This window comes from Juglans microcarpa x Juglans regia, chromosome 2D (genome assembly GCF_004785595.1).
Source record: "Juglans microcarpa x Juglans regia isolate MS1-56 chromosome 2D, Jm3101_v1.0, whole genome shotgun sequence".
NCBI lineage: Eukaryota > Viridiplantae > Streptophyta > Magnoliopsida > Fagales > Juglandaceae > Juglans > Juglans microcarpa x Juglans regia.
This window is the reverse complement of record NC_054596.1, coordinates 39765906-39787108: the sequence shown is the minus strand read 5'-3', so window position 1 is coordinate 39787108 and position 21203 is coordinate 39765906. Positions and strand designations below refer to the sequence as shown.

The following is a 21203-nucleotide window of genomic DNA, read 5'->3' as shown; positions in this document are numbered from 1 at the left end:
TATTTAGTGTGGGGTCTATTATATTTATAAAATAAGGCAAAGTATCAATATCTTTTTCATGTAAGCTGATATGATAAATTTGTACATTAATTGATCTGTCAATAAAAAGGTTTGTAAATAGATTTATAATTTTTGTTCAATATAAACGTATATACATTTAAAAATGATTCTTAAAAGAAAAATATATATATTTGACAATTCTTAAAACGAAAAAAAATATATTTGTATTGATTTTTGTAAAAAAAAAAAAATCATGAAATTACTGAAATGAGATGCTAAGCAGCAGAGCATCAAACATTTGTTGGTATTTTTTAAAATAATTGTTAGGATTTATGAGATTTATTGCTTGAACGTTTTTAAGCTTGCTTTTATTCTCTCTTTTTTCTTTTTTTTTTTTGAAAGATTTGCCAGTAGCGAAACATTTTAGTTAGTAACGTTGGTTTCTCATAACTTTTCTTTACCGTTGCTTTTACGTTTTTTTTTTTTTTTTGAGAGAAACAATTCCATTCTATTAAACCAAAGGGATACAAGAAGGGAGAACTCCCAACGTTACAATATGGTCATAGATGGAAAGAGCATCTTTTGCTAACAAGTGAGCCATAGTATTGCCATTTCTCCTAACATGAGAAACCTCCCACTTGGCAAAAAATTTAAGAAGATGTTTTGCTCACATACAAACATGCTTGCACTGTTACAGCCCTCTATCTCCCTTTTTAGAGCATTAATGACTTATAGAGAATTCCCTTCAATGATCACTTGAGATAGCCCAAGCTCCAAACCAAACTGTACTGTTTTGAGGGCTCCAAATGCTTCTGCTAGTAATGGATCGGGGAAGATGTGTTTCTTGGTCCTCATGGTAGCAATGATTTGACCCAAATTGTCCCTCACTGCTACTCCCACTCCAATAATTCCTTTGGCCTTGTCTACTGCACTATCCCAATTCATCTTGATCCAGTTTGATGGGGGAGCCTGCCAATCCATATCTGAGTTGCAAGTTTGCACACTGTCCTGGTTGGAACTCTCCTCATTTAGCATCTCCAAGAGACTTCTTGCTTCCTTGATAATAGCATTCGGGTGAACAAAAGAGCCTTTAAAGATAAAGCTATTCCTTCTCCACCATATCTTCTTTGCAACCACAACAAATTCTTGAATGAGTTGGCAATCCATGGTCTGAAATAATACTTCAAGTAGTTGGATCATGGATATGAAAGGGAGGTGGCATTTCTGTAATCTTTTTTAGCACTGACTCCACACATCTTTGGCTGATTCACACCTCCATATGGCATGTACTGAGTCTTCTTCCTCCTGATTGCAAATAGGACAGAGGGGATTTTCGACTATTCTTTTCTTGAAGAGATTTAATTGAGTTGGAAGTGCCTCTAAGCAAGATCTCCAAAGGAAGACTTTATCTTCAGGCTGCACCTTTAATTGCCATAGCTGCTGCCATACTGCTTTGTAGGAAGAGCTGGTTGAGGCTTGACATGAGGCATGTAGTCTTCTCTCTAGTTCCTTGTGGTAGGCACTTCTCACTGAAAAAACACCTTCTCTTGTGCCTTGCCAAACTAGTTTGTCTCTGCTGTTGAGTGAGCTTATGGGAGTTTTGAGAATGATATCAGCTTCTCTAGCATTCAAAATCTGCTGCACCAGGGCTCTATCCCATTGCTTAGTAACTAGATCAATTAAATTGGACACTGTTGCATTATTCTCCAGCACTCTAACACTACTTTGGGCCCTACTTGGATTTGTATGTAATATCCATCTATCCTTCCAGATTTGCACTTGATTCCCATTTCTTATTCTCCAATATGAACCTGCCTCAATCAAAGGTCTCTGCAGGCCTTAACCAGTGCAAACAGAAGCTATTGCAATGGATTAAACAAAGGTGGGGCAATTCTAATCAACAGCTGTATGAGAATATGACTTTATTGACTGAACTTTAGAAAAAGAACAAAGGCCAACTTAATGATCAAATCAAGCAGGTCTAGAGGGATACAAACAAACTTTTAGAGGAAGAGAATCTCAGATGGCAGCAGAGAGCTAAGAAGAGGTGGTTGAGAGAGGGTGATAGAAACACCAAGTTTTTCCACCAATGTGCTTCCCTTAGAAGAAAAGTCAACATGATCAAGAAACTGGTAGATGATGATGGGTAGGAAGTGCATTCCAATGAGAGGATTAGCTCTCTTTTCCAAGATTACTATAAAGAACTTTTTTCCACCTCCTCACCAAAAAACATTTCGACCTGCTTGGAATCTATGGAGCCTCGAGTCACAAAAGATATGAATGCCAACCTCACCAGAATCTACACTCAACAAGAGATTGAAGAGGCCCTTTTTCAGATGGAGGGTCTCAGCTCTCCTGGACCAGATGGCTTTCCTGCTGCATTTTATCAGAAGCAATGGCCCCTCATTGGTAAACAGGTCAGTGAAGCTATCCTGCTGGTGTTGAATTCAAATGGTAATATCTCTGATATTAATAACATATTCATTTGCTTAATTCCCAAGAAAAAGAACCCCACTAAAGTTACTGAATTCAGACCCATATCCCTGTGTAATGTTATGTATAAGCTCATCTCTAAAGTAGTAGCCAACAGACTTAAGTCTGTCTTGCCTCTCATCATATCTAATACTCAATCTGCCTTTGTGCCTAATAGACTCATTTCTGACAATGTGATAATGGCTTTTGAAGCCATGCATACAATGAAGTCTAAAATGACAGGCAAAGAAGGTTACATAGTACTGAAACTAGACATGAGCAAGACATACGACAGATTAGAGTGGAATTTCATTAGAGCTGTGTTGTGTAGAATGGGCTTCTGTAATCAGTGGATTGAAATGGTGATGAAATGCATTAAGACAGTCTCATATGCTCTTCTTATTAATGGAGTCCTCCAAGAACCTTTTTATCGAATTAGAGATATAAGATAAGGTGATTCCCTCTCACTTTACCTTTTTATCATCTCTCATAATTTGTTAGTAGTTTAATAGCTTTTCAGTTGGAGATCGTACCGTTTTGGGTTTCAAGCAATTTTATTGCTTTAATGCTTTTTTGGACGTTGGGTCGTTAGTTCAACATAGCATTAATGGGTCGTTAGCTACTTTATTTCATTTTATTCTTTTTACCAATTACGTCTATCAACTATATATGTATATAAGTGTGCAGTCTTGCGGTTAAATATGTAGAGAGGAATATACTTGGAAGAAAGTGTGATAAGAATAACAAGCTTAGTGAATATATATTTTTGAGAATATTTTCAAACAAAAGAGACGTATTCTTTTGAATAGAGTTTTGAGCTCAATTATTTGTGCAGAATAGATTTGAGTCATACGACGATCAGTTAGACTGTTGTATTTTGGAAGAGTCGAGTCAAGATGAATTCTATTTTATTAGTTAATTTGAGACTTTGTACATCACAAATGACTTAAATCATTTTAAAAAGAATGATATTTTTATACCTCAGTTCAAACTGATTTCGTCTTAATTTTATTGTAATTTTTATTATATTATTACGAATTTCACCGACATATTTTCTGGAAAATCTGAATGGCACGGTTTCCAATGCAAAACATATGCTCGACCTGTCTACTCAACGCCATTTGCATCTCTGAGCTGAACATGATAATAGCAACGAAGTCAGCCCATTCGATTTTGTCTATAACCGATGCTTTGCAGTTTGCGCCACCCTTTTTCCGGACTACCAGTGATCAAGAGCACACAAGTATACGGTTTAAATCACCACAAAAAGTTTGAGCACATTTTACGAACTTTGTACCAAAAATCACCCCAAAAAGGAAGCTATCTCTTACTCTTTAATTAATTTGGATATACTTTTTCAAAAGTTAGTTACGTTGTCTCAAAAGTTTAAATTAATAAGAAAATATAAATTTTTATTATTTATTTTATATATTAACACTTTCATTTACGTGTAATTTAATTTTTTTCAATAAGTATGACCAATATGTAAAATATTTAATTAAATAAAATAGAGTGTAAAGTCAGAGTTTAAATTCAACACATTTGTTCTGATACCATATGAAATCACTACTCGTCTCAAAAGTTTAAACTAATGAGAATATATATATTTCTATTATTTATTTTATATCTTAATAATTATATACAAAATCTTACACAAAAGAATTTATACATTGATATGATTTAATGTAATATCTTAGATTTATTAATCTAACAAGTTAGATTAAACTATGTCAATTTATAAATTTTATTGTATGTATAAGATTATGGATTAATGGATAAAAAATGCAAATTCCTTTTTGTATTATTTTCTCTCAGTTCTCACTCTCTTCTAAAATTGTGTTTGTATGTTGAGGTGATCTTAGATTAACTGAATTGATCTAGAAATAATATTATTTTGTGGGTTATATTGAGATGTGTTTAAATGTAAATAGATTAAGATATCTGTTTGAATGTATAATGTAGGTAAGATGAGTTTAACTTTTTATGAATTTTTTTTTTTTTAAAAAAAGTAGCCTAGATTTAAAATGGATTAACATCTTTAGATCGAAACATAGCCTAAACAAACTTGTGATGGTTTTGTTTTAAACATTCTTTTCGTATATTTTTATTTTATTTTCGGAGCATATAATGGGAACTGGACACATGATAATTTTGTCTGATCAGACATAGACCATGACTCAGTAGGTCCCTTCAAAGAGAACCGCTAATGGTTTGGCACCACATACGGTTCCTTAAGTTACATATCTACGCAGCGCCTCTCTCCCTGCCACCATACGCCTCCCACCTCCATCATGGATTATTAATCTCGACAATCGGCATCCTCGCCCTCTACCCAACACTGCAAATTCTTTTAAGGTTCTCTCTCTCTCTCTCTCTGGAGTTTTGAGAATTTCTGCTCCATTATGCTGATATCATATTTCTACTTCTTTTGCTATCGATTTCTCGAATACTTCCCATTGTTCGTTTTCATTTAGCTATGTTGTGCATTAATTAGACTACTTTTATTGGTGTAGCAATGAATTCAAACCCGATGCTTTCGGTTTATTGTATCATGAAATTCTCAAATCCTTAATGGTTGATCATTCTATGTGGCGTTTGATTTTGAAGAATGAGAGTTGTCCTTGATAGAATATGAATGTTTTACTTACCCTCCTAAAAAAAAAAAGGTTTTTCGCATTTTATTTTATTCGAAATACTTCTGGCTGTTGGCTAGAGATCTGGGTCTTTTCTTTTTTATAAATTTATGGTTGGTGGTCATGCTTATGCGGTATCGTTCTGATTGGACCATGGAATTTTGGGGCTGAGCTTTGAGAGGGTTTGTGCCAATTCGGGTTGAAGTCGTCTTCCTGGATATTGGTGGCAAGAAACCATTCAGGGTAGAAGTGGAACTCTCAAGAAATGTGAAAACTCCCCGATGTGATAGGTGTCAGAATTATTCGCCCAGAAATTGAAGCAGTAGTGGAGGATGAAAGCCTAGAAGAAAGAACCGGCGAGTAAAAAGATTGCTGAGAGTTAGTCAGGTGGAAACGGATTTTGGCGTTTTTGTATAATAAGAAACTGGCTTATCAGAGGTGAAATTGTGGTAGGAAGTTTGGTTTGAAGTAACAGAAAGGGAAAGTTCGAGTCTTGAGTTGCATAGTCTAATAATCCAAAGTTGCTTGCTAAGCTACCCTTCTGTAAATGTCCTAACTGTCTCCTTTGAAGTTAATTATGGATTGTACTTGAAGGCTGAATGTAGACAGGTTTATACCTTTTTTCTTCTTATATGACGCGCTTTCTGACGAAAAATGAATGGGAATGATGGTAATTGTTTGGAAATAATCTCTTTTTGACTGAATAGAAGAGATTTTTGTTTTTTCTTTTCGAGGGGCTGGAGGATCTAAGCATGGTGGAAGTTTTATTTCGAGAGGATTATCTTTCATATCAGATTGATGTTTAAATGGGCATCAAACTTTTTTATTAAAAAAATCTTTGCTTGTCTTACCGTTTACCACTTCAAAATAGCATTGGTTTTGCTCTACTTTGTTTTTCCTTTTTATTGTGAAGCATTTATAGCCTGAATGGAAACGCATGTTTTAAATAGGATAAAAATGGTATTCATTTATTTATGGTTTACCTATGCTTAAAATAGATAAACTGGACAATTTCTTTGATGCAGCTGATAATACTTTTGTCAGTGGTTGATAAACAATCATGCTGGAGGTTGCTAGGATGCAGTCCTTGTTGCTTCAACTTGCTTTCACTTTCTTTGTCCTTTTGAGTTCTGTGAATACTGGCAATGCTGGGATAACTAGTACTTTCATTCGCTCTGAGTGGCCGTCTACAGACATCCCTCTTGATAATGAAGTGTTTGCAGTTCCAAAGGGTCATAATGTTCCACACCAAGTAAGAATTCATACTTTTGATATTTCCAGTGGAAAACTTTGGAATATCAAGACGGATAAAGGTGGAAATGGGCATCATGCATTTCATTACTATGATTATCTTCTGTTCCCTTTTGTTCCAACAATTACATAATACATATCTTTCCTTTTTTAGGTGCATATTACCCAAGGCGACTATGATGGAAAGGCTGTAATCATCTCATGGGTGACAGCTGATGAACCAGGGCCCAGTAAAGTACAATATGGTACATCAAAGAATAGATATGACCTTACTGCAGAGGGTTCAATGACAAACTATACCTTTTACAAATATAAGTCGGGCTACATCCATCACTGTCTCATCGATGGCCTCAAGGTAAATACTCATTCATTATGTACTAAAATAAGTACTAAACAGTTGCCTCTATTGTTCGATCACATATACACCAAGGTATCTTTGTCTTGTGCAATATACCAGGCTTCTTATGTATGGTGAACAAAATTGTAATCTCTTCAGTGCCCTTTTATCTTACCTACTGAATCAGCACTTTGTCTTATTCAACACTCCCCCTCACATTCGGATTAGAGTCCCTTTTAATAAGTCCAACACGGATAATATTTAATTGACATGGGAGGGGGGGGGGGGGGATGAAGTGTGATCATGTTTGCACTTAAGACTTCTGTCTTGATACCATTTTTAATCACAACTTATCTCATAAATTTAAGCTAATTGGAATGGATAAATTTAACTTGTTAGGTTATAATCTAACAATGCCTTAGAAGGAATGGAGGATTGGTTTGTAATGGATGAGTAGACAGTGCTGGGTATTCCAAATTGATACAAGCCACCGATTGTCCACTTTCTAGTTGCATATTTAGAATTTTCTTGCCTCTCGTCCTGTAATTTGTTTCCTTTTTTAGTTTAATGGTTTCTTTTTTTCAGTATGACACCAAGTACTATTACAAGTTAGGGAGTGGTGATTCTTCTCGAGAATTTTGGTTTCAAACACCTCCAAGGATTGATCCAGATGCTACTTACCATTTTGGGATCATCGGTGGGTTGTTTTCTTTCTATGCAGGGTCTTCTAGTGGAACTTTGGCTTCATGGCATTCCTTCATAATATACATTTCTTGGTCTATATGGCTCATGAACAACCATCTAATATGATTTTTTATGCAAATTTTCCTCAATCAGTCACCTCTAGCTTCCAGAAACTCTCTCTTTTGTTCAGTTATGTCTAAGGTTTCTTGAGGCATCTTTTCAACATCCCCAAATTCTACAATTTATCAATGACCTTAATTTACGTCGCAGGAGATTTGGGCCAGACATACAACTCTCTTTCTACTCTTGAGCATTACATGCAGAGTCCAGGACAAACTGTCTTATTTGTTGGAGATCTTTCTTATGCTGATAGATATCAGTACACTGATGTTGGTTTACGGTGGGACACATGGGGTCAATTCGTTGAACGAAGTACAGCATATCAGCCATGGATTTGGGCTGCTGGAAATCATGAAATAGAGTACATGCCTTATATGGTAAGGGTTAAACAGATATTTTCATCAAACTGTTTGAGTAGCTTATTATCCTGGCCTATTTCGATTATGTATATTTTTAATCAATCACATAAAATTCTCTACACAGGGAGATAGTGAATACCCTCTGGTCCATTAACAAACTGTGTTGCACTGTTGCTATAGTGCCCCATCGTCTCATTTTCAAAATCTTAGAACAGTCTCTAGGAAATCTATGTTTCTCCCACTCTTTGCTTCTGCAATATGGATCGAGGAAAAAGGGTTACCAAAAAGTGAACCAACTGCAAATTGCTAGGCAGAAGGGTGCCAACCCAATGTACTGTTACTACCTGCACGAATGCTTTTTTGTCAATTACCAGCCCTAGAACATTGTATTTCCTTTGACCACTTATAAGAGGTGCAGGAGCGATTATGAGTTTATGGGCCCTTGTAGCCAATGTTCTTTGAATAAAATGGAACTCTCTCTCCCTTAACTAGACAGTTTGACCTGATTAGACCTTTGGTCATGGCAGTTATGGCAGGTCACTGCCATTTCACATCATTGTATGGCTTTGAAATAGCTTTGAAATTTTGTTTTTGGCTCTTTTTCTTGTAAGGATCATTGTGAGGACTTCACTATTAGATACATAAATATATTTTCTTTCTACTAACAAAATGGGTTATACAGTCATTTGTTTAAAAAATTTTCATATTCTTAGAATTACAACCTATAAAACTTCTTGTATAACTTTTGAGAGGCTGTAAGTGCATATGCATAGGGGGAAGTTATTCCTTTCAAATCCTACCTCCATCGATACTCTACACCTTATTTGGCCTCCAAAAGCAGCAGTCCTCTTTGGTACTCCATCAGGCGTGCATCTGCTCATATAATCGTGCTATCCAGCTATTCATCATTTGGTAACTTTTCATTTCCCTGTCTATTGCTGGTTTCAAAAATTTATAATTTTCTTTTGATAGACAATGGAGGAAATATTTGCTAGTTTATTAATTGCATCATGTGAGAATTCCATTTTTTTTTTTTTTATATGGTAGCTCGAGCTCAAGAACCTTTGTTCAAACTCGGCTCGTCTAATATTAACTAATTTCCAGCTACAAAAAATCAGGTTTCATTGATTATTATAAATAAATACAAATCATACTATAAACTTTAACCACTAAAAAACTTTTAATTTGAGTTGATGATACATATAGTCATTTATACTTAAGTTATATGAAAGTATAATGATAACATGTACACGTTATACCTATAGTAACTATATAAAACTCTATATATAAGTTATAAGTATAGCTATGGCATGTTTAAATTTTACATATAGTGTAGTACAGTACCATTACATTATGAGCATTATACTATTAACATAATATAATACTCTAATCTTACTAGTTATAATAATATAACACAGTCAGAGTTTTGGTCTTTTGTGTTTATTCATAAATATTTGATTACTTAGCAAAAAATATATTATAATAATATTATAGTTTATCCTATGTTATTATGGGTATGTAACGTACATTACAGGTTAAGTACAATTTTCAAATATGGAAAATAATGGATATTAAGCATATATATTTTATATCTAGGTATATCATTTAATATCTATCATATAAACGTATAGTATAAATAATAAATAAAGTGGATGGAGAATCACAAACATAAGAATTTCTGGTTGATTCTGACAGTGAAGTACACCCCTCAATGGATGTGGCTTAAAGAAGAGTTATCAAGGGTTGACAGGGAGAAGACTCCTTGGCTCATTGTTCTTATGCATGTGCCAATCTACAATAGCAATGAAGCTCACTACATGGAGGGGGAAAGTATGCGAGCTATATTTGAGAGTTGGTTCATCCATTACAAAGTTGATGTAGTCTTTGCTGGCCATGTCCATGCTTATGAAAGATCTGTATGGTTCTTTACCTCTATAATTTCATGTTGTTTTGCAAATGGGTTTTTTTTCGATCAGTTTGACGTGGATTTTTGGGGTCCATGCCTATGAAAGATCTGTATGGTTCTTTACCTCTATAATTTCATGTTGTTTTGCATGCAGATTATTTTTGTTCAGATTGACATGGTTTTTTGGGGACGGTCCATATCTGTTCATGCATATCATTTATCTGGATTCATTGAGTCCGTGATATTAAAGTTTTAAGCAACTAAGATCGTTAGTACGAGGATTTAAGTACTTGTACAACCAATGCATTCACTTACATGTTAAGCCTTTATACTTTGAGCAGAAGTTTTGATTTGGATCATTCTGCATATGAAAAATCTTGTTGACATAGATATGCAGTAGGCAATTTTAATTTCTGCTTAAAAATTACAAATTTGGTTGTTTCTCTTGTGTCCTAACTATTGTTTGTTCTTTTGTATAGTTCATGTGTACACAGGTTATGCCTATTTCATTCTTATCAATAAATTTACTCTTACTTATCAAAAAGGAAATTACAAATTTGGAGAATGGTTTTATGATGCCGATACAAGGAAATCTTGAACAGTAAACACTTTATTTTAACATTTAAAGTCGAAAGTATATGATTTGTGAATATAGTTTATTGAACTAACTCAACACTCTTCCCAGCTTTCATATTCTAATTTTGGTATATTTTTATGTATATCAATGTATATATTTTTTCATGATAATTCAAGACATGGATCAACCAGTAATGGAAAACTTCTCGATATAACCCATGAAAAAGAAATAATTGTTTTTCTTTTTGTTAAATACAAATCAGTCCTTGAATCTTAACTCATTTGCAGAAAGCTTTATAGATTTCCAATTTTCGCAAATTAAACCTTGGGTTTTCAAATCTAGTTTGTCACAATGGGAGAACATATTTTATGCTGATCTACTAGCAAGATGGGTGCTGAAGCAACATAGCAATGCCAAAATTTAAGAATATTCATTTTGCGTTTTCAGTATCGAATTTCAAACATAAACTACAACATAACTAGTGGGGACCGCTACCCTGTACCAGACAAATCCGCACCTGTTTACATAACAGTTGGAGATGGAGGAAATCAGGAAGGTCTTGCTGAAAGGTGAGTTGGCCTGCATGATCGAGTAAAATTTATTGTCCTTACTAGTTTTCAATGATGAGTCATGTGAAATAGTGAGTCCCTCCTGTAATCACTAGCAGAAATCATACTTATTTTCCTGCAGTGCAGTTATGGTTAACAACTGTTAGTTGGTGCTGCAGGTTTAGAGATCCACAACCAGATTATTCTGCATTCCGAGAAGCCAGTTATGGACACTCTACGCTGGAGATAAAAAATAGGACACATGCAGTCTACCATTGGAATCGAAATGATGATGGCAAAAGAGTGGCAACTGACTCGTTCATATTACACAATCAGTACTGGTGTGTAACCATTCCTTACTTTTATTATTAACTTGTGAAAACCATCAGTCCAAGTTAACAGAATGGTATCAACAAGACTTGAACCAATGACTTTACAAACAACCAATTTCAGATACCTTGTTGAAAACCATCACTTATAAGAGCTTTAGCTATATGCATATTGAGTTCACACACTTTGGTTTAACGTAAAAAATGTAGCATGACATGCCACTATGCCAGCTTCCTAATACTGTTGAACCACGAATGTTAGATAGTTCAGGTGTCATTGCATTCTCTTCAAATGGTTAGCCACGAAAGACAGAAATCAAACTTTCTTTCTCTGCCTCACATGACATGTGACAGAAAAAAGTAAGCCAAACTATAAAAGAAAATGTCAATTGGTATAACTAGTCATTGGCCATGAGGACATATAGATAATGGTAAATAATTACATGCCATTTATAAAAATAGCCAAGGTAAGAGCATTAATCGCATAGCTATGCACTCATGCACATATTCAATGGGTATTTGGGTCATTCACTTGTGTTGATCTCAGCATCAGTAGCCTGCAATGTCATGCTACAACTTTTGCCAACTGTTAAATTCAAAATATAGAGACCTGGATAGCAATTAATCAGTTACTTAAAAAGTAATTTGGGATGCCAATGTTTATGGTGATCTACTTTTATGATATAAGAACATTATGACATGTTTGATTTCTGGTAAGGCAGGGCAAGCAATATTAGGAGGAGAAAATTGAAGAAGCATTATCTACGGAGTGTTGTTGGCCAGGTTGCCACTTAGTGATTAGATTTCAAGTGTAGTGGCATTACATGATTTCGGAGAGGAATGGAGTTACAGAGAAAGATATGATGATCAAGCTTGTTATTTGTATTCTGTACAAAGGAACTCTGGCCTGCCTTTGCTGATGGTTGCATCCTTACGGAAAAGGAATATTGGACATCTTGATTATTGTCATTAATAAAATTCTCGTTTGCTTATCAAAACAAATTATTGTACTTCTAATTCTCTGTTATGGAAGATGCACTTGGTCCATTAATTAAATGTCCAACAGTCTGCTCTAATGAGAATGCACGGTTCATACATAGCCAAAGCCATTTCATGTATCCAGTTGAAACGTGCAATTCATAGATGCATTATTTATTTAGAGCTGTTATGGTAACTGGATAGCTCCTTTGTCTCTCATTTGGAAATATTGCTATGCTGCCAAACCCCTCTCCCCCAACTTTTAAGAACACTTCTATTAATAATATGCAGTCTGCTTTCCACCTGAAGAGCCTGAGTTCTTGCACCAAACCCGTGAACATTTTGTGGTAAGCAAAACCAGGGCTAGAAATACCAACTACCAATGAAGTTCACCACGTCAGAGAAAGGATCAACAAGGTGGCTCTTGATAGTGTAAGATGTTCACTTGATCAACAAGATGGCTCTTGATAATGTAAGATGTTCACCCGCTGATCCCCATATGGTAGTTGAAAATTTTAGCACTTCTTGAAAAGGAACCAAACTGTGGGCATACAACGGTAGTTCGAAGCCTCGACCATGCATCCAGCCGGTCAAAACAGTATCCCAGCTAAATGTTCGAGTCCCATGAACTTGAAAATCATGTTGACTTGGATCCTGGGATATACATCTATGGCACGATGTTGGAATTAAGGGATAAAGGGTGTAAAGCGCACAATGCTTTGGTAGCACTTACCAATCACTTCTAATTTTTACAAAAGTAATCGGCTAGTTGGGGACCAATTCAAAAGATCTCGCTGACGTGCAACCCTTTATGGGAAAAAGATTTCAGGTAGGGGGCTTCAAAGACCTGACTTGATGGCAGAGAGAGAGAGAGAGAGAGAGAGAGAGAGAGAGATCACTTGATAATACCGGCCAAACAGAAGTTTACAAACCAGAACACTACATGGAACGCAAAAAGGAAGCATGTAACAATATTATGCAATGATTAGCCCATTTGTATCCATATCAAAGTCTCACCAATTTACATTTAGCCGTTGTTGTGAGATTATGTACATAGCACTCAAAAATACTTGATACAAGGTGTATGAATCTATTAATTCGTATCAGTGTCAGCAATGTTCTTTTAATACATTTAGCACGTGATAAAACCTCTTTGATTTAGGGCCCGTTTGAAACTTGGAGTTCAATCTAATTTTAAGCTGAGTCTAACATCCAAACATCAAACTCTTAAATCATTAAACTCATCTTAACTCAAAATCTCTTCACACGTGAAATCCACAACATTTTTCAACTCAAAATGTTTTTACACGCGAGACCCACAAATTTTTTCAACTTCTTATAAATACATATAAACTCATCTTAAGTGGGCTCCATAAAACTTACTCCACCATCTCAACTCACAATTATTCATAAAGAACTCAACTCAGCTCAACATCCAAATGGGGCCTTAATGTCTCACCATCAGCTGCAGAACAGGAGCACTTAAGAATCACGGTAAACTGGCTGTGGCATCCACTTGAGCTGCAAGTTCAGTTTTCCTGATTTTGCTTCGTCTAGCTGGAAGCACTCTCTGTATTCCCCTTCCAATATAACCCTAGTTAGTGTCAAGATGCATCTCCCCATATAATCCTGCATGATTTAAAAATAGGTGTTAGTACATAATATAAACATTTCGAGATAAATAGCCACCACAAGCAAGTTGAAAGCAGCAATCTTTACATAGAAAATGCTTGATTTCTGTTTTTCACATCTTCAAAAGCTGAAAGCACTCTTAGTGATAACATTAAATGACCACTGTAAGGTTCAAGTAGCCTTGAAATACTATTCAAAGGGTCAGAATGCAGCCCAGTTGTCAAAGGGCTGGTTTGGGACAAGCTTGTGGACTTCAACATCTTGAGTTCAATTCTGCACTAAAAATTTTCTTAAATTACTTGATACATGTTTCTAATGCTCAGGTCATTATCCAGGTTTCCTCCTCAAGCCTACCTTGGTGAGGCTGCACGTCATAAAAAAAGAAAAATCAACCAAGAAACTCCAAGCATATATTAACACGCAAATACATGTGTGCATTCAAACTTTTTTTTTCTCTTGTGCAAGTATACTAAAACAGCTGGGTCCATATGGGAAGTTGTCTAATGATCCTTCTTCATGATATGGCAGATGGGCACCATTAAATTACATTACTTGGCATAGACTCATCAATCAGTGTAACTGGGTCCACTGATCCAGTTAAGATGCAGCCACCTTTGAGAAAGATTGATATATGTTATCCTAAATAACCGATAACTAATGGGGAAAGTATATTTTGAAACCTCAATTTAATAACGGATTTGTACTCTGCAGTCCAACCTATCACAACTGATGCACTGCACCCTCTGACCACTAAAAACTGACAAATAATACATTCATCCCTATTAAGATGGATGGAAAATAGGTGATATGACCTAGTTCTGAATGTCGAATTGTAACGGAGTGTCCGCATTTCAAATTAATGGTAGTTTGGGGGGTGAATGTGACTATTTTGGTAGCTTGAGGTGCAAAGTGCAAAACCTAAGTAGTTTAAGGGTGGAAAAAGTGTTTCTATCCCATAATTAATTAGTCAGAGACCCTTCGATATGTTGTTTCCATCCAGATATTTCACAATGGGACTTTAACATTGGAATGATGCTCATTCAAAATGCAACCACCCATCTGTTTAGCTAGGATTTCCACAGTCCACATACCCCATACAAAAAAGCCAGAGCCAACAAGGTTTAACACGCCACATTGCTGATGCAGGAAGTCAACCGTGTTGAACTATGGATTTTGCACATCTTGATGGAAAAATATACAGCAGCAACAACAAGAAGAATAACAATAATAATAATCATAGAATAATTATACCTTTCCAAATGTGTCATGATCCCAGACTTCAAGGATTAACATATCATGTAATCCATCCTCAACAAGAAAGTCAAAAGTTTGATTCCAAACTGGGTTCAAGCTCTCATTCACAACCTGAGAAACAAGGACTTGTAAGTATATCTAGTAATCTACAGCCCAAATAACTAGAGGTAACTGCACTATGCCCACAAGAATCCAAGAGCAGTATGGTACATGCAAGGGCACCAGGATTCCACTAAAAGACACCAAACAAGAGGCCAGGGAAAAAACACAAAAGGAAACAAATCAAGGAAGAAAGAATGGCCAACCAAGAGATTACCCGAGTTTTATTTCTTGTTTCTGATTTCTTCAAGATGAGTACAACATAGGGATCGGCCTTCCCTATAAGATCCACTGCTGGCAAGTCATCAGCAGATACCACAGTAACAGAAAGAACTCCTCTAACAATAACCTCGTTTTTCTTCTGTATGACTGATTTCTCATTTTCAATGGCTTCTGTTCCGTTAACCCCATTTTTAAGAAACCTCTCCAAGGAGTTCATTGAAACATTAAAGCCAAAAGGGTTGGTAAATATATTCGCCATCCCATTAGGACAGTATAAAAGCTCCAAATGCACCTAAAGCACAAAGAAGAAAGTTTAACATACTTAAATAAACACAGATATCCATATCCCCAAAAAAAAAAATAATAATAATAACACCAAGTATGCAACAACGAAAGTCAAAAAATAAAATCCTACAGCAAATTTAGTTGGAGAGTAACTGTTCTATTCAGATCCCATAACCATCCTAAACACAAAGGAATTATTTCAACTTATGAGCTTGTGTATCTCCTTAATCGATTATTCTCTTGCAACATAATGACTCAACTGACTCAAAGACAGACCCCAAGTTGTCCACAAAATAGTCAGATATATGGGTCATGTAGGTCAGTTTCTATGATTTCTAAGCACCTTTCGGACAAAGAAGAGTGTGTGTGTGTGTGTAAAAAATATCTTGAGACAAAAAGCTATGATGGACTTCGTTTTATCTAAACTGCCATTATTTCCAAAAAATATAGCTCAAGTGAAAAATAGATTTAAGTTTGAAAAATACTTCTTTGTGGCCGAAATTGATAAGTCTTACATCTTAAGCCTCAAAATAAAATATTCACAAGACCATTGAAGCCTCTAGAGTAAAAAAGTCATCAAATTATCATCACCGAACTGTGCTTTACCAGATAAAAAGGGGTGGGTGGAGGGGAGGGTAGGGAAGGTTGGCTGTTTAGAAAGAAAAGAAAACATGAAGATTTCAGCATATGTAGGACAATATGAAGTCTTATAAATCTCCTTGGAGATACCACAGACATCCCAGATGGGGAGCCGATTCCACTAGCAGTATTACCAATTTACCAAATGTAATGCACACAACACAAAACAGACGGTTCATTATAGAATGATCATTCGAGTCTTTTTACTCTTCAGAGCATACATAGTACATTAACACCTTGAGCAGCAGCTCCAAACCCAACAAGATCATTTTAGAATTTATCACCCTCAAGGCAACCAAGCAGACTTCCTTTCAGCTTTATTCCCAACATTGCAAGTTATGAATTTTATTGCTAGAACTAGAAGACAATTTGGTCAGCCTAAGATCCATCCCAGAAAGCACTTATAGGATGCATGCAGGAAGTACCTTTCTTTTAAGAAGAAAGGCATATAACATTGCGGAGGTTAGTTAACATAGCATCAGCAGGGGACAGGTTCTGCAATTCTCAAAGTTTGGTCAAACAAAAATTTGCCAACAGAAAGAGAAAGGTAGCTCTCACAGTCAATAACAAGTTTAAATATTCAAAGCATTTTGCATTCTCACCTGCCCCCTCTGTTTATTATCTCTATGGACCTCCAAATCTTTAACAAGTTTCAACCAAACATCCTTCACTTTACCGGGCTGAAGTTCGCTTAGCTGTATTTGAGCACACCCAATGAGCTCCGATGTCTGAACCCCCTCATCATCATAAACTTTCACCACCAAATGTTGAGTGGATGCATCTTCAACAATAAATTCATAGTGTTCGTTCCAGATTGGGTTTAGATCATTATTCTGAATAAAAAAAAAAAAAATAGGATCTCTTTCAAAACCAAGTGACGAAAACAGGAATTAAGGAAAATGCAGAAGAACTTACAACTATTTTGCTACGTTTCATTCTGTCATGTAATGGTCGTACATATAATACAGCATAGGGATCTGACTTTCCAATGATATCTTTATTTGTCAGCTCCTTTGCTTGCACAAGCTTCACCTCTAATATCCCAACAGACTTCAACTCCAGGTCACTAAACAACAAAAGCACTAACTATTAGACTGAAGAAAATCACAACATGAATCAATGAGCGAAGACCACCACTCTCTCTCTCTCTCTCTCTCTCTCCCCATTAGCCACCTAATGCATGCATAACAAGGCAGCTAGTTGATAATGATAATAATCAATGAGCAAAGACCACGTTTCCTTTCTCCCTCTTACGACCTTGATATAGTCACTCAAGCGCATGCCAAGGCTGCTGATCAATGATAAAAATGATCATCAATGAGCAAAGACCACCCCCAGCCATTTAGAGGCATCAGCATGCATATCCATTGTGTTCATGGCATGCACAACGATACCACAGATAACTACAAGAATAATCGCAATTGCCAAAGGTTTAGCTCGTATCCTTGTCCATATGAAGGCCTACCTGTAATCTCCAGGCAAAATAGGTACAACTTTTCGAGCAGGCCACATAAGAGTATCTTCTATAGCATCCCGTATTGTACTCTGTATAAACATATATACCTCTTCGTTACACAGATTTTTTATAATGCAAATCCCGACGATGTCTACATAAGATACACCTACTCGGTGTTGAAAGACTAAATTCAATGCATGGCATTATTATTTGAAAAAAAAAATAAGGCATGGAAACCAGAAATTATAGTTGGCCATGGAACACAGCTACACATATAAATCCTTAAAGTACCTCAACAAACACAATGTACTATCAAATTATCTCTCAAATTACCAAACCAAAATTTATCGATTAATTTATCCCATGGTGCAAAAAAAGTTCAAATCTTGGTAAATTTTTTCATTTCAAATAAACATACAATAATTAGTTCAGTATGCAAACTGAATACAACTCGTAATTATAGTTCAAAACCTTGACACTGACTGAAGGTCACTCTCTGACAATGACTCTCCGTTGTAAGTTTGTAACAAAAAATAAGCTTATTCATGTAATACCCTGATTGGTGCATCACTAGTCAAAACTCAATGAAACATTAACGCAAATTAGTTTCACTGGAGGAGTTAAGTTCGCAAATTGGTTCTTCTGTCAAAGTTACCCAAGTTCAAAACCTTGTGAACTTTGGCTGATAAATCTGCTTAAGTATGCACCAAATTCACTATTACGGGAGCTGACTTGGGAATGTTTCTGTTATTGTTTGACCGACCTAATAAATTCCAAACCATGCTAAGCTCAAGTGCAAGTTGTCAACTAGAGCATGAAACATATTTATCTAATTTTTGTGAATCACAATTAATTTCTTGCATTAATAATTGGGAGGATGTATTGAACTACAATCCTAATATCCACATCTGGGACCAGATGTTATCAGAACATCCAAAACCTCAATATGATATCAATGGACATGATATTTTAAGACATACTGTACCAGCTTTTCAAGTAGATTTTTTTGGGGAGGGAGGAGAGAGGGGGGCTTACAAGTTACAACTTTTGGTGTCTGATTGGACTGGTCAAACTTAAAGATGACAGGCCTAGAACTCATATTAAAATTTTCTCCATACGCTCTAGAATTTTATTTACAATTTCATATTCAGGAACAAAAAACTCATAGAAGTCAGATAAGATATTAGCACTTGATGATAAAAAACAGTCTGGTAAAATGGCAACAATAGTGACACGTGATGGAATTTTCTCAAACCTCTATTGCATCTTGGAGCCCAGGAACCGTTGATATGTCACCACCAACAACTTTAAGTGTAAAATCCAAATTTTTCTGCAAGGGAAATTTGAATATTCACAAAACCATATGCACTGTGAATGTGTGTGTGTGTGTGTGTGTGAGAGAGAGAGAGAGAGAGAGAGATTGAAAACTCCAAAAGATAAAAGGTCATCTGATATGCATAATTTATGCGTATATATCCTCTCTACTTCCAATATCTTATAGGATGGTTATAGAAAGACGTGTCACCTTTTCTCTTAGAGAACAACAAACAGCTCCAAAGCACGGAAACTCCTCAACCAATGGCTTAAAAATCAACCTGAAAACCCCGTGAATCCGATATTTTTCACCTAAACAGAATAAAGAAAGCATCAAAATTAGAATCAAAGCATTCAGGGAGGAAGCTCAAGAAGATACACTGTCAGTGTTTTCAGAGGAAGTAACACTTCCCAGAGAAGCTAAAGTTTCCAATGAAATGGAGCTACAATTATTTTTCACTTCCTCACCACATTCAAATGGGAGAGAAAATATATCATAACCTAAAAGTTGGTGCTTAATTTCTACCTTTTAGAAATCCCATCCTAGATTAATTTCCATACAAAAATTAGAAAAACATTACCTGCACCGGAAGTCCAACACCGAGTCTAGTCTTAATATCCAGTATTATACTTGGGTTCCCATCCCAGTTCATCTCCAACTCCATGGTGACACCATCTTGATCTCCGTTTTCAATAATAGAAACTCCTAAAGGATAAAATTGATCCATAAGAACCTTAAGCGCTACAAGAAAAATGAGTATTTGTGACCGATTATTTGTCACGATAATAATTATTTGCGACGAAAACAGACTCTTTTTAATATAAAATAGTCATTTTTGCAAGAAATGACTGACTACATATAAGCAATTTTGTTATAACTAGCTAAATATTTAAGTTTGAAGCGGAAGAAGAGAAATAGTGGTACTGTAGAGTAAAAGACTATTCTTTTCTATATAATAGATCGTGATTCTTTCTTCTTGACTTGCCAAAAGCGGTACTTAAAAAGGAACTGAATACCTCTTATGGGAAGTTAATAAGTAATGATCATAAGGTTTCTAGCAATAAGCTCTGTTGCATTAACCAAATGCGATCAAACTAGTAATTACAAACGGAAACAGAATGTAGGTAATTAACCTGTAAATTGTGGTGCCACAGTACCGAGAGTGAACTTGGAAAATTTGAGCGAGGACAGTATAATCGGTCTATATTGCTCCAGAACGGGCTCAACCGAAGTCTTTATCAGCTCAGATGCTGCCTACAATCACCAAGTTCATCCTCTAAATCACCATCACTCAAAACACAAAACTCGTATTAATCTTTTATTTTCAACTAGATACAAATAATACCTCATCAACATAAGGCCAGATCTTTTTGAGATGAAGATTAAGCCAATTCAACTGTACCCCAAAATAAAAAAGAAAGTAAACCCACAAAAATGTCAGTCTCTAGATGATTATGTAAGAGACTCGGAAAATATGTAGAGTGAGAGCTCAACTTCTGGCGCTGAGAGAAGACGACCCAGGAAGGGTAGTGATCTGGAGTGAGGATCTTTCTGGAATCTTCGACGGTCATCCTTGCAAAAGCGGCAATGGTGGTGGCCAGTGCGGACCGGCGCTTTGATCGTACATTCTCACACCGGGCGAAGCCGACTATCAGCGCTAGTCCCATGGCAATTCCAAGTATCAGCCCCACAAAGAACCCCATTTTCGCTCTTCTTCTTCTTCACTCTTTGTGGGAGATCACTAGAGTAGCAAAAGACTTGTGCCCGGTAAAGAAGAAGCAGTGCCAGATTAGAGTTCAATGTCCATACGTATTAACATTGTTATCAAAGATCGTGGCGGACCAATGATGCCACCTTTTTTTCTTCTGCTGCTGCTTTTCAAGTGCCGGAACTCTCATAGTACGCGTAAAATGAGCTCCGACAAAAGACTGTTCAGTTTGATCTTTGGAGGCAGACCTCTGACCATTTAAATCTCCACGTGTCGGCTCATTCGGGTTGGACGGTAGAGTTTTAGCTCAACTGTCACCACCTACCTCTCTCTCTCTCTCTCCATAGTCTTGCCATTATGCCACTCATTTTATCCCATTAACTTAGAAGTTAGGTTACG

General features: G+C 36.1%; 3 protein-coding genes across 3 annotated transcripts; 1 reads left to right on the top strand and 2 right to left on the bottom strand.

The window, feature by feature from the left end:
• Positions 1 to 729: 729 nt before the first annotated feature.
• On the bottom strand, positions 730 to 1167 carry LOC121249507. Its single transcript, XM_041148208.1, has one exon. It carries the CDS (start codon positions 1165 to 1167, stop codon positions 730 to 732), a length of 438 nt encoding a protein of 145 aa, XP_041004142.1.
• A 3524-nt stretch (positions 1168 to 4691) lies between these two features.
• On the top strand, positions 4692 to 12390 carry LOC121248891 (bifunctional purple acid phosphatase 26-like). Its single transcript, XM_041147499.1, has 10 exons — positions 4692 to 4827; positions 6131 to 6357; positions 6511 to 6711; positions 7279 to 7390; positions 7648 to 7874; positions 8630 to 8768; positions 9552 to 9772; positions 10787 to 10908; positions 11067 to 11228; positions 11939 to 12390. The coding sequence occupies exons 2-10, from the start codon at positions 6166 to 6168 to the stop codon at positions 12009 to 12011; spliced, it is 1449 nt and encodes a 482-aa protein (XP_041003433.1). The 5' UTR covers positions 4692 to 4827; positions 6131 to 6165; the 3' UTR covers positions 12012 to 12390.
• Positions 12391 to 13261: 871 nt separating this feature from the next.
• LOC121248890 (synaptotagmin-5-like) lies at positions 13262 to 21020 on the bottom strand. Its single transcript, XM_041147498.1, is given in 13 exon segments — positions 13262 to 13823; positions 15078 to 15191; positions 15397 to 15693; positions 16928 to 17158; positions 17241 to 17391; positions 17791 to 17870; positions 19037 to 19111; positions 19307 to 19383; positions 19386 to 19407; positions 19677 to 19801; positions 20230 to 20350; positions 20442 to 20487; positions 20585 to 21020. Coding segments are annotated over 13 exon segments (1701 nt in total). The 5' UTR covers positions 20800 to 21020; the 3' UTR covers positions 13262 to 13676.
• Positions 21021 to 21203: the final 183 nt, after the last annotated feature.